The sequence below is a fragment of the Anguilla rostrata genome, chromosome 7 (assembly GCF_018555375.3).
Source record: "Anguilla rostrata isolate EN2019 chromosome 7, ASM1855537v3, whole genome shotgun sequence".
NCBI classification, from domain to species: domain Eukaryota; kingdom Metazoa; phylum Chordata; class Actinopteri; order Anguilliformes; family Anguillidae; genus Anguilla; species Anguilla rostrata.
The window spans coordinates 49,353,924-49,366,998 of NC_057939.1; the positions used below are offsets into that span (position 1 = coordinate 49,353,924).

Sequence of the window (13,075 nt, forward strand, 5' to 3'; positions counted from 1 at the left end):
TTCTGTAGAGTGCGGCTAAATATATGCAATTATTTCTTAGTGTTTTCTCTGTTTATCTGCAGTGTGAACTGTCACTGAACCCGACACTGCTGTGGAAATGAACATGTATCCACGTTTAAGATCAAAGCGTGGTTAAGCATTTTGTCCGCATGTAGGGTTATGACGTGTTATGCATAAATGCTTTAATGTGAAGGACTCATCAGGTGATTATTTGTGTGTGATTGGATGTAGGAAATGAGCGACTTGCATGAAATTCACAGAGCAAATTCAATCAGGAAACTCTTGCTGCAGCCAACGATTGGTTGGCCTTTGCCAACTGCATGTTCTCAAACTCAACCAATCACATACTGTACACACATCGCTACATGTTATCATACTTAACAAATCAGGTACACACGCAACTACATGTTCTTATGCTTAACCACATACACACATCACTACTGAAATTCTGTTTGCTGCCATTGGACTTCGTAGAATACATTAAGACAGTGAAGGCAGCCCGTTAAACGCAGAACGTCAGAGCACGGCCTGCGCTGTACATTGATGATCTAATGTGGGCCGTTTTTAAGGCCTAAACAGCGAACCCTGCTTCTGATTTCCCCCTCACAGACTCCAGGAAAGAGCAGGTGCCCGAGTCTCCCGCGGAGTTTTTCCGAGAACTGGACTGCGATAAAGATGGAAGGTAAATGGTTTAATGGATTCAGCTCAGGTCCGAGTACGGCTTTGGACTCTGCGAATGAGTCAGTGGCCTTTTGCATGGCCCCTCAGGCAAGAAAGTACTCCCGGTGTGACGTCAGCGTGCACGATTCCTTACATGCGCTTTTTATTAGGAGCTAACGTGCAGCTGGTGCTGATAGCGTGCCCTGCCGCAAGGTTAAGAAAACTGATGTTAGGCATTTGTGGCTTTTAACTGCGAGATGCTAACTACTTTTTAAACGCTGGGAGAAGAAGGCCGTTGACCTGTACTGTGCAGAATTATTTCTGGGAAAAGAAGGTCACTTAGCTTTCCTTCCGATTGCAATGCAAACAGGTCATTGAGAAATCGATGCCTAGAGATTGGAAGCCCTGGTTTAATTCACATACCTGACTACGCATGAGTGTTTGTGGAATACGGCAAACAAAGCAAAGGGGTATCTGAGGCAGATACGGTATGTAATGGGTGCTAAGAAGACCCCCACGTCCTGGAAGAATTGCACCGAATCTCAACCATCACAGATCAGTCTTTTACTTATCTGCAGTTTATTCAGAGTAGGCTGGAATAATTCTGCTTTTACAACAGTTTATTTAAATTTTTTTTATCAGCGCTTGCAGAATATACACCCAGCCCTGGTTTCACCAATGAGTCTTTTTCCTTCTGGGGGAGAAAAAAAAGAAACAGGAAAAAAAAGAAGCAAATCAATAGTCTTGGAGCGAACCTGGCACGTTCTCTGAGCAGCCCTTAGAGCTAATGTGCTATAAAACATATGGGCATATTGAGAGGAAGTGCTTGTGCAGCGTTTATGGCTCCGCGGCGCTAATGCGTTTCTGAGCTCTTCGGGTTGACGCTGTGATCCGGGCCCCAGCGGGCGGAGCTCGTCCCCCTCGCCTCCCAGCCGAAGCGAGCGCGCGACTGAGGGGGAAATCTCTCCGTAGCGCTGCTCGCCCAGGCTCGCGTCTGTCGGTTGGAACCTCATTGAGGGCTCTTCATTTGTGCCCTTATTTAAATGAGCGTTTCATCACAGGGGATGGCCAGTAGACCGATGGGAGCGCTGGTGATGTGTGGAGGGGGTTTAATGACCCTTTTTAACACGCGAAACCTGAGATCGAATCGCATTTCGTTTTGAGTCATCCGTTTCTTTGTTTTGCTTGGACTGGTTAACTTGGAATCGTTGCAACTTCCTAAGAATGTGTCAAACAGTTGATTTTGACAAAGCCAGTGTTCTGGCTATGACATTGATTTATTTTGTTCTGATTCTTCAGTCTCGTGATGGCCTGCTTTCCTTACGTTGATGCTTATTTGGTCCGCATGTTAAGAGACTTCAAATGCAAATTCCACACCTAGAATCAACTCTTGACCTTCTGTTAGCTTTCCTGAGTGTGAACTCAAAGTCACACAGCTGGCCAAGAAACAGCTGGGCACCCAACTGTCCTGTTACTGCTCTTTAACTTCATATTTATTGTTTTATTTCAAATCCAGTGTTCTGGACTAGACACAAAACAGCAGAAAATGTGTTAGTCACAGTGCTTTTGCATTTTATTGTATGTGTATGTGTATGTGTGTGTGTGTGTGTGTGTGTGTACGTGTGTGTACTTCTTTCCTGTAGAAATCTTTTGGTATATTCACATCTATCAAAAGTCTGAATTCAGTGTTACTTTTGAATTCGCATAATGCTTTGGTGTGATTTTTGTCTTGTGAACATTATTGTGCAGAAACAGCAACGACTTAATTACTTCTTCTAAAAGACGAATGCAGAACTTGTGTTCTTCATGCGTATTTCAAACGAACCTTGCTCTGTCCTTTATGGGGAAGGTTAGGTTGGCACGGTTACGCTCGAACTGTAAACCAGCTTTCGCATAGAAGAAAATTGCCCCTTAAGCCTTTTCAACACAAACACATCTGCCAGAGAGTTTGAAGACAACAGACCAATCAAATTTTCCTTCAAAACAAATTAGTATGTGCAAACACGACCTTCTTATTGGCCTTGATGACAGCCCAACAAACTGAGGGCTCCCGTAATTTCATTTGCTATATGTAAGAAATTGGCTAATTGTCTGAGTATAATTCAGAGATAATTGTGCTGCGTGTTTTCGGTCTGCTTTTTAAAAATTTGTTTTAGCTTATTTACGTCATCTCCATGACTGACTGTTCGCGTTTTAATTTGAATGAACTAACTCGGCGCTGTCTATGAAGCAGAAACAAAAACACAAACATGGCGGTGATTGCTATGGAAATTATATTCACCTTTATAATTGTCTTCGCCCCCCCGCCGACGTGCGCGCGGCGTTCGTCTCGAAAGCTGCGGAAATGGAACGATGGCGGCGTTTTTCTCTCATTGGAGACGGCGAAACGTTTCGGCGCCCCCCGGTGTCAGGGTCTAACGCCACAGAGCCGCCGCTCGAGGGCTTCGGAACACGGCGCTTAGCGATGGCTGAGGTCAGGACGCTCTTCCCTTTTGGCATTTGCGTCTTTTAGTGCCTCAGAATGACTTTTAGAAAGCCAAAGGACTCATTTCCTGCTCTGGCCAGACAGACAGGCTCTTCCCGCTCCTCGTTTGCACTTGGGTTTGAGTGTTTACCCCAGCCAGACACTGTTCTCTGCAGATAAGGCCTAGCCGGTGTCCTCAAAGTTTACTCAAGCGCAGTAGGCTAAGAGGGTGACAAACATAAAGCCATCCCCTCATCGTCAACATTAATTTAGCCAATGTGAAACGGTTCTTCATGGAAACTTTGTGGATAAGTTGTGCTCTTTTTAAATTGTGAATATATATATATATATATATATATTTTTTTTTTTTATTTGTTTTTAGTTTTTTAGGTCTGGGTTTATGCAACGCACGTGCTCTCAAACATAACAATTGCTTCTGCTAAAATCAGCTTTAATTCTGTGTATGTTCTCGTCTCTTGCGCTATGCTGTATACACACACTGCTTATTGCTTTGGCTGCCAGAATGAGGGGGGGGGAAATAATAAGCACGTGGAGTCTGGCATCTGTTCATACCTACAGATGTAGACTTCAGTTAGCATCCATTCTGCTTGCCTGTGTTCAGGCCTACTCTGGAGCCGCTAGCTGGCCCAGTGCCCTTGGTTTGCTAATAAAAAGCCATTAGCTAACACAGATGAGCTCAATGAAGGAAGCGCAAGCTGCTACAAAATGGCAGCCGGCTCTGTGAGTGGGGAACAATGCATCCACTCAGGTTTGCCAGTCTCACAGGGAAAGGGCTGGTATTGTTCCCAGGTCGGTGCTGGCAGGCTGGGCCGATTTCGTAGTGTGATCGGAGGTAATTACTGGTCCGCTGAGCGAGACCGCGATTGTGGTGTTGCGGCCCCCCCCGCCCCCCCCCTCCCGGTCATCAGCAGAGGGCTGAGATCGCCGCGGGAGACTGCCTCCGTTGTGCGGGAGTGTCCTTCTGCACTCGCGCAGATTCCCTTCCCTGCTGTTTACTGCGCCGCACGTCCGCTTTCCCGCCTCTGCTTCCGACCGCCGTCGGGATGGAAGTGCCGGATGAGCTGTTCCTCTGTTCCCCTCAAGAGAACAGCCTGTCCACTCACTGACCAATAGAAAAAAAAGCCTGACCACTCACTGACCAATAGAAAAAAAAGCCTGACCACTCACTGACTATTAGAAAAGCCTGACCACTCACTGACCAATAGAAAAGCTTGTCCACTCACTAAGAGAAAAGCCTGTCCACTCACTGACATAGAAAAAGCCTGTCTACTCACTGACAAATTAGAAACCTGATTCACTCCCATCTCCCCATAAGAGAAAAGCCTGTCCACTCACTGACCAGTAGAAAAGCCTGTCCACTCACTCACTAGTAGAAACGCCTGTCCACTCACTGACCAATAGAAAAGCTTGTCCACTCACTAACCAGTAGAAAAGCCTGTCCACTCACTGACCAGTAGAAATGCCTGTCCACTCACTCACCTAGAGAAAAGCCTGTCTACTCACTGACCAATAGGAAAACCTGTTCACTCACTCACATAGAGAAAAGCCTGTCCACTCACCGACCAGTAGGAAAGCCTGACCACTCACTAACCAGTAGAAAGGCCTGACCACTCACTAACCAGTAGAAAGGCCTGGCTGAGTTATATGTTCCTCTGCTGGGCCATTGGGTTGTTCCTGCTAATATGCTAACTATATACTTAGCAGGTCCTTTGTTTTCCTGTTAATCTGATAACTATACTCTTAGTAGGTCTTTCGCTTCCTGCTAATCTGCTAAATGCACTCCTAGCGAATTTTTCTCTTCCTGCTAATCTGCCTTTCTGTATTTTTTGCAATCTTTCACCTCTCGCTGATCTGCTGACTACGCTTCTGTTAGCCACCGAGATGAGTGTATTAATCACAAGCGTGTTCTGGGCCAACTAATTTAAGAAAATACTGTTTTAAATTAGATTTTGGGTTTACAGTAATTGTTAAATAAATGGCTTGGGTTATAATCGAAAATCCTTTTGTCGTTTTTGTTTGGCCAGTATAACGGTTGATGAAGTCCAGGCCAACGTGGTAAACCGAGGAGAGGAGGGGCGTGGCTTAACTGAACAGGAAGCTCTGGTGAGTGCACTGAAACGTAGATGAAGGAACATGGACACTAAACAGGAAGAGTATCCTTCCAAGCACTTCGCTAGGAATTCTGTGAATGTCTTTACCGTAGATGAATATTGAAATATAGATTTCAGTAAAGTCAAGTTTTCAGATGTGCCCATATGACCAGGTGTGATGTTGATTCTGTCCTATTTTTAACAGCATTAAATATTTCATGCCGAGAGTCGGAGTCATTCTCTGTGTAAACAAAGCATTGAATTATTTGGTCTATTTCCTCTTTTAGATTGTTAGACCCATCAAGGTTGAAACCTACTAGATTTCATGAATAAGTGCTTTGATGAGTATGCTAACACTGTCTTTCACACTTAATTTACGTTTTTGTGCATTACAGACATCATTAAGTTATGTGTAACTTAACTTTCGACCTTGGAGAAGCACAGTGTACTTAAGGGAAAGGAAATGGGGAAGGCATATCTACATCAGATGCATAGCCTTGCATTAGTGATGCAACGTGAAGCAACCTAATAAAAATTCTGGTTATGCGTGTGTGCAAGTTTTGGGAGAGTTTCTGTAGTTATCTTTAAGTGTACTGCAAGGTGTAATGGTCCTGCGTATCCAATGCATGTACCTGTCCAAGCTAATTTCACAACCAGCCCTTACTGATGTTATCTTCCGCAGACATTGTGTGCATGCGCTCATGACAAAATCTGGCTCTCATGGGGCTGTCAGGCAGTGTACCCAGCTGTAGGGCTCTAGGTAATGAACAGACACACAATGGTGCTCTAACGGTGGAAGGTTCTGGAATTTTTATTTTTTTGTTAGATCCGTTGTTACGTAATGGTGCCGAGTTCTCTTCTCTGCGTGCTGTACCTTCACTCATTTCCTGCAGAGAGTGGCTCCTTTAAGGTAGCCATCCAGTGTTTTGAGGAGCGTGACACTGACATATCAATCTTATGACCTTCCAAACCCAGTCAAGCATCCGTGGAATATTCTGGAAAGGCGCAAGAGACAGTATTTTGCTTTGTCGTCGACTATCTATTCCCTGACGGACTCTCTAATGGATAAGTGGTGTCATGTTCCTCCTGTGGAATTCCTGAGCCTGCTAGAGTCTGCCGCGACTTATGCTGACCAAACTACCCACGGGTGTTAGCCCCGCCCCCTCTTCAGTGACTTTTAACACCAGTGTTTCTGTTGTCTTGTTCACCACCAGAATGCCTTTGCTCGTCAGGGCATTGGAAAAAGTGCGTTCACACAGTGAAGGGGGGAGCCATTTTGTTAGAGTTCCTAAATATATAAATTTTCTAAGTGTACGCTGGGTAATTTAGGCCGTTCCGCATCACATTCAGGACGCTGAATCGCCGTTGGGGGCGAAGCGGCATTACTTCCCCTGCTGTTACGCGAGGAGAGAGTCGGGCGCAAGTTCGCTTCGGGAGCTCTTCCGAGTCCCGTAACAGATGAGTTCGGAGAGGGGACCCGTCGCGTTGTTTCTCCAAGACGACCCTTAATTGCAACGTAGAAAGACTTTCATTATCTCTGGAAGGATGTTGGAAATTGGGCTTGTAGTATTTGATTTCATAAACCTCTCGCTCTGTGTCATTTTTGCACCTTTTTATTAGTTTTCTCCCACAATAAGCTTTAGGCGCCTGCCCAGAATTCAGTTTCCGCTTCAGTAAGCCAGGTAATGCAAGGACAGAGCGTTCCCCGGTAAAACAATTTGACGATCGAGGGTAACATTTCTTTTCTGCCGGTGAAATCGTCGAGCTGCCGGCTGAAGTGTTCAAACTGCGCTCGCCTGCGCAGCTCCTCCAAATCTGTTCTGGCGACTTCCCTCGCAAGACTGCGCCGGTTTGCACAGCCTTTTCCCAAAAGCGCTTTAATTGGGTTTTTAAAAATTTAATTTTAATAAGGTGACCGCATCAGAACAAAACCAAATTTCCCCCCCGGCACCATCTGAATTAAATATTATTGGTAATGAATACAAATGAAACGGTGTTGTCGTTAAACTAATTTGTTGCACTTTAAGTGTTTCTTTGCCTCCTATCCTCTGATTCTCCATAAGCTTCTTCGTAAACATTTTTTGTTTGCTTTACATTTTTTGTTTTTAAGAATTTATCAACAAGTCATTGAGGTTGGACGTGACTATAAATATACAGAATGCTCATTTGAAAAGCATTGTTTTCATATGTGCCATATTATCTGTTTCAACTTGTGGACTTTTACATTTTAAACGTCATTATGACATTGTGTGATACTGTATACTATATGTGATACTATATAGTACATAAGTATTTTGCTAAATTTTAAATTTTAGCAATGTAATACTCTATGCTATAGCTATTAGCTATCAGTATTAGATTGGGCGACTAGTTTGGTGAGAGCAAAAGCAGACGGCACAAGTGGCCAGCTTCTGTGTCCAGTTTTGTGTCCTTTTTCTTGACGTGTTTGTGAAGTTGCAGTTTTGGATCGCTTGACGATGCGGTACGTCCCCTCTGTAGACCAGGAACATGTCACCGGAGACGCATTTCACTTTCTCCTGATTTATCCTCGACTGTCGCGCGACATTCCTGGCCTCGTTTATGGGTCCGCGGGAGCTAAGAACACTCCGAGCTTCGGCTTTTGTCATATTACAATGTTATTTGGGGAGTAGTACTATTAGTTCAATTGCTATGTTATTAGATTAAGTATAGACCTTGGCAGATTTATAACTGGCTAGCTTCAGGTTGTCTTCAAAAGTAATATCCTGTCACTTGGTTGCAGTGTATTTTTATTTTATTTTATTTTCTTTTATTTCCCTGGGGCCATGTTAAACTCTCGGCCCATTGTGAAAAATCAATATTTATATTTTTACGCCATTTTTTTTTTCTTTAGTTCAGCGTATAACTGTGTTTACATATCAGTTCTAGTGTTTGGTGGATGTCTTTATTTCTTGGTCTTTGCAGTCTGAGGTAAATGAGAGAGAACATAGTGAGGAGAACAGGCTGTTCAGCCGATCTAGGCTATTTTACACTGTAAAAAACTACAGAAAACTGCATTTTTACAGTAAAATGGGATTTCACTGTTTTTCCTAAACATTCTCAAAGTTGTGTTGGTTAACTCATTTTATTTAGCCATCCCATAACATTTATATAGTTAAATAACATAATTTATACAGTTTTTTCACTTCATTTAATGGTTTTTCATTGGCGACATGGCTGCCATTTTGTTACTGTGTAGAGTATCCAGCAGTGTGTCAGGCCTCTATAACACGACCTGGAGCGCTGCTTTGTGCATTGGAAGCTATACTTCCTGGTTTAAATGCAGAATTTCCCACGTACGCCGACCCAGTCCCCGCCCCCGCCCCTGGGACCACCCTTCCAGAACCCTCCGTAGCTCCTTTCCCACCTACGCCGACCCAGTCCCCGCACCGCCCTTCCAGAACATTCCACGCCAACCCCGCTCATGCCCCCTTTGCCCACGCGGTGCTTCTGAGAGAAAAACCCTCCCCGCCAAGCGCTTGGCTCCTCACACCATCTGTTTCATTCCGGTGACATTTAGCTCCACATTCCCAGAATCCTCTGGGGCGTGCATATTCAAATATCTTCACTAGTCAATCTTTCCTCCCCCCCCCCCCCCGACCCAAAACCGCGTTGCGTAACCGCTCAGAACTGAGTGGGTTCTCATGGCGGTTCTTGTTCCGCGGAGAGCCGTCTCCTCGCTGCGGCGTCCTCTGCCTCAGCCGCGCGGTTTCCGGCTGCGTCTGCCGGGCGGATCAGATTGCTGCGGACGACGGTCGCGTTTGCAAATTGGCAGCGCGGGCTGAACAGGCGGCGCGGGACGGTTCCTGATGCGGCCGGACGATTTTCGGCTGTTTGGGAGCAGCCGGACGAGTCCTCCTCTTTTAAATCAGTTCCGTCGGCTCCAAATAATTTGTGGTGGCAGCGCATTCTGTTATGCGGTTCATAGCTGTAGGTTTGAATGCCAATGCTTTTGTTGTTTGCAGGCAGTACCTCTGTTAACCAGTGGGTGGCAGCAGTTCCCTTTCAGAAACACGTTTCTTTTTTGAAGTCACTTTCACAGATCATTTAATCTGTGTCATAATTGTATAAAAGTATTTTGTGGATAAACTCCTCCTAGTGACCTATTGAAAACAAAAGGTTTATCTTTTGTGTGCAGAGGAACAGACAGAGGAAGTTCATTTTTAATGTCTGATATGGACATTTACGTGCGGTTTTGAAAAGGTTTGTCTGTATTGCTGGGACCTGGTGTCGGATTGAAAGCAGAAAACAGAGAGACCGTCTTCACCCACCGTCGCTGATCCGGTGTTTTCGTTTCTGCTCGGTGTGCTTTCAGAGAAAAGTTGAGAGACGTGAATTGACAGGTTGAAACCTGGCGGGGGTAGTATGCGGTAGGCAGCGGCGTGAAGAACGTAGCCTTCGCTTTGCGTCAGAAAAATGCATTGTGGGAATCTTTTTTTCTCTCGCCCGTGTTTAAGCAGATGGCGCGTGATGTAAAAGTGTCTGAAGTGTCCGGAGGGACACGCTTCCTGCCGGAACTCTTTCCCCTTCCTCTTTTCACTCTTCCCCTCTTTCACTAACGTTAGGGAAGAACAGAAGGAGCGTTCCAGCTGTGCGGGGTGAGGGGGTCAGAGGTTACCCTGGGGTTGAAAGGTCATGGGTCCGTCAGACATAATACATCCGTATTGTCACGGCGGGAAGAATGTGCAAGTTACCCACAATGCAACACAGACTCCGGTACCTGGCAAAACAAAGAAATGAAAAAATGGAGAGTTCTGGATGTCGTCTCTGCTGGACCCCCCTCCTCCCCCTCCTCCCCCCCCCACCTCATTTCATCACAGGCGGTTATTTGTAAACAAGCGAGACCTGATGTCCGCTCTTCATACTGCGCAGATGTAATCACCGTCGCGATACCTGCGCAGTCGCACACAGAGCGGGCGCTGGCACGGGCTGGGCTGCCAATCAGAGCTCAGAGTGGCTGCTGGCTGAATATGCATGATGACCCCGTCAGTCTCACTGCGCCTCGCCAGAGCATTCTCTTTGGGTCCTTACGAGTGTGTGTGTGTGTGTGTGTGTGTGTATGTGTGTGTGTGTGTGTGTGTGTGTGTGTGTGTGTGTGTGTGTGTGTGCGCATGTGTGTGTGTGTGTGTGTGTGTGTGTGCGTGCGTGTGTGTGTGTGTGTATGTGTGTGTGTGTGTGTGTGTGTGTGTGTGTGTGTGTGTGGTGTGTATGTGTGTGTGTGTGTGTGTGTGTGTGTGTGTGTGTGTGTGTGTGTGTGTGTGTGTGTGTGTGTGTATGTGTGTGCGTGAGTGTGTGTGTGTGTGCGCACATGTCTGAGTGCGTGTGTGTTCTGTTTGTGCGTGTGTGAGTGCGTGCGTGTGTGTATGTGTGTTTGCACGTGTGTGTTTTCAAGTGTGTGTGTGAATGTGTTTGCACGCACGTGTCTGAATCTGTGAAAACGCTGCACGGTAAAATGGCTGCATTTGCTTCGTTTTAGCAGTGCCTTCAGTAATCCCTCATCCATCCCACCGTGCAGACAGAGGACAGCCAGAGAGCCGAGCCGCGCGCTGCTTAGGTGGAAAACGCACCAGCATCCCTTCAGTCCCCGTCTCCTGCTCCTTAATCCGCTGTTTAAAATTCTCCGAACAGCCGTGCATATTCACTGCTTCGGCCATTTCATCCTGCTGGAGAGAGAGGTTTCTGCAAGTCAGTATTACATAAATAGCTGCTGGCTTTACGAGCGTGTGATCACGTCGCACGTACAGAGTGATCCAGCAGATTATTCTGCGCATTATGCAATATATAAAACTGTCTTTCAAGTGGGCCTCTGGGTGGCTCACGCAGTGAAGACGCTGGATCCGAGAGTGAAGCGTCAGCCCTGCATCAGGGAGGGAACAGCTGGCCCAGCCCTGCCTGGGAACGGTAGGGGGTAAGCCGGCTAGCTCCATCGGTGTCACCGCTCTCTAGCGGCCTCTACTGGTCAGACCAGGCGCCTGCGGGTGCGCTAACCGCGAGTGTGCTGCCCTCGTTATCCTCGTTAGCGGCATGGGCAGCATGTAATTGGTGGTGCGTCAGGAGCGTGAATGGAAGCGTCCCTGGAAGTCTAGAAGCACAGCTGTCTAAGCAGGTAAGCCACAGACGTGCTGATGCCCTGTCACCCTCAGCTGTGGCTGTGGATGATGGTGCTGCTGTCCATGGTCCTGATGACTGGGGGTTGGGAGTCAGTAAGAGGTACTGACATAGAGATAGGAGCAAAATGTCTTCTGTGTTTTTTCGCTTAGAAATCAGAGCAGAGCTTCACGAATCACAGAGCACATTCATGATAAGAAACGGAACAACGTCCTCTGTGGTTGGTGGATACTGTTAGGCTTAGAGCACCGCCGTCCATGGTGCTGAAGACCAGGCTTTGGGTGACAGAAGAGAACTCCCGCACTGGCTGCTCCACTCTCACTCCCACCTGGCATCACAGAGCCCTGGAAATACATCTGCTTACATTACTGGTTTATTTTAAACTAGATAATCTTTACTTTTAAATATTAACTTCTGTGTGGCATGACAAAGAGAAAGTTGGTAATTCAGTTTCAACAACAATAGGTGACAGTTTTCAGAGCCTTGAAAATAACTTTTGAGTCCTCTCTTTTTATGCTGTAATATTTATCTTATATATTTACTCTAAAATTATATGTTTTTTATTATATAAATCATATAATTTTTTTCAGCAGATTTTGATCTGTTGGTCTACCATCTTTCTTCATAACTGGATATTTTTGTCCACTGTCAGTTCTTCTGTGTGATGCAACATATGTGGCGTCAGAAAGAATGAAGCGGGGGAACCAAACAGGCTCTGCAGCGTTTGTTCACAGCTCATTTTATTCATAGCGGGGACCTGATTGTGTGTTCTAACCTTGATTTGTAAAGATTTGTGTACGTTGCTCATGCTCATTGTACTTGCCCCTGAAAGGTTATTTGCTTGCATTCTGTTTTTAAAAATATATATATTCTTTCCCAGGGGCGCTGCAAGGTGAAATTTAGCTTGGCTATTCTGGGACAGCCTTGCGCTGTGCACCGTCCCCGTTTAATAAATAAACAAACAAACAAATAAACCGCGAGGAGCCATTGGCCGTGTGCAGCTGTATTGTTACATGCAAGGTCCGGACCAAGGCGATTGACGTACAGGTCCGTTTTTTTAAAGAGACAAACGGGCCTATTCAAAACGAAGCTCAAAATGAAGGCTGTATCTACGGGCTGGGGATCCTAGCATGTTGCATATGCCTGAATACGTCATCATTGGATTTTAGTTTCTGTGTTTAATGAAAGATAGTCCTGAATGCTTAATGACCAGCATGTTATGTGGTGTCATACTGGCTGCTTCGAGACAAAGTTCTGGGCACTGACTTTGTGGCATTTGGTAATACCGGTGAATTTGTGTACCTCTGGAAGAGTGGATTTTGTATGTTCACCCAGGTCTGTCAGTCTATCTCTCTCTCTCTTTTTCTCTCTCTTTCTCTCTCTCTCTCTCTCTCTCTCTCTCTGTCTTTCTCTCTCTCCCCCCCCCCCCCCATGAGCTGGGTAATTGTAAAAGTTAAGGAGAGGTATAGGTGAAACTTCTCGAGAATTATTGCCTATGTGTCAAGGAAGAAATGACTCAATTTTAGGGCTGTTGTGACAACTGCTAAGTATGATGGAGGTGCCCACCTTTCTCCGGAGGGCCGGCCCAGTTCCAGGCACTTCCTGCTTTATAGGCCGTGGAAAGGGCCGAGGAGATATTGCCCAAGCGCCGCCTTCTGCGTGTCCACCAGGAGTGACTTATGTCCTTTGTTCTCGGTGTTTCCTTTCGCTCGCC

General features: G+C 46.0%; 1 protein-coding gene across 2 annotated transcripts in view; it reads left to right on the forward strand.

The window, feature by feature from the left end:
- Positions 1–13,075, forward strand: part of LOC135259935 (glucosidase 2 subunit beta-like) — a 114,945-nt gene that overhangs the window by 18,486 nt on the left and 83,384 nt on the right. For both annotated transcript variants that reach the window (XM_064344891.1, XM_064344892.1), the window contains 2 exons: positions 610–682; positions 5,170–5,248. In XM_064344891.1, coding sequence (XP_064200961.1) covers positions 610–682; positions 5,170–5,248 — 152 coding nt within the window. The remainder of the gene's footprint in view (positions 1–609; positions 683–5,169; positions 5,249–13,075) is intronic.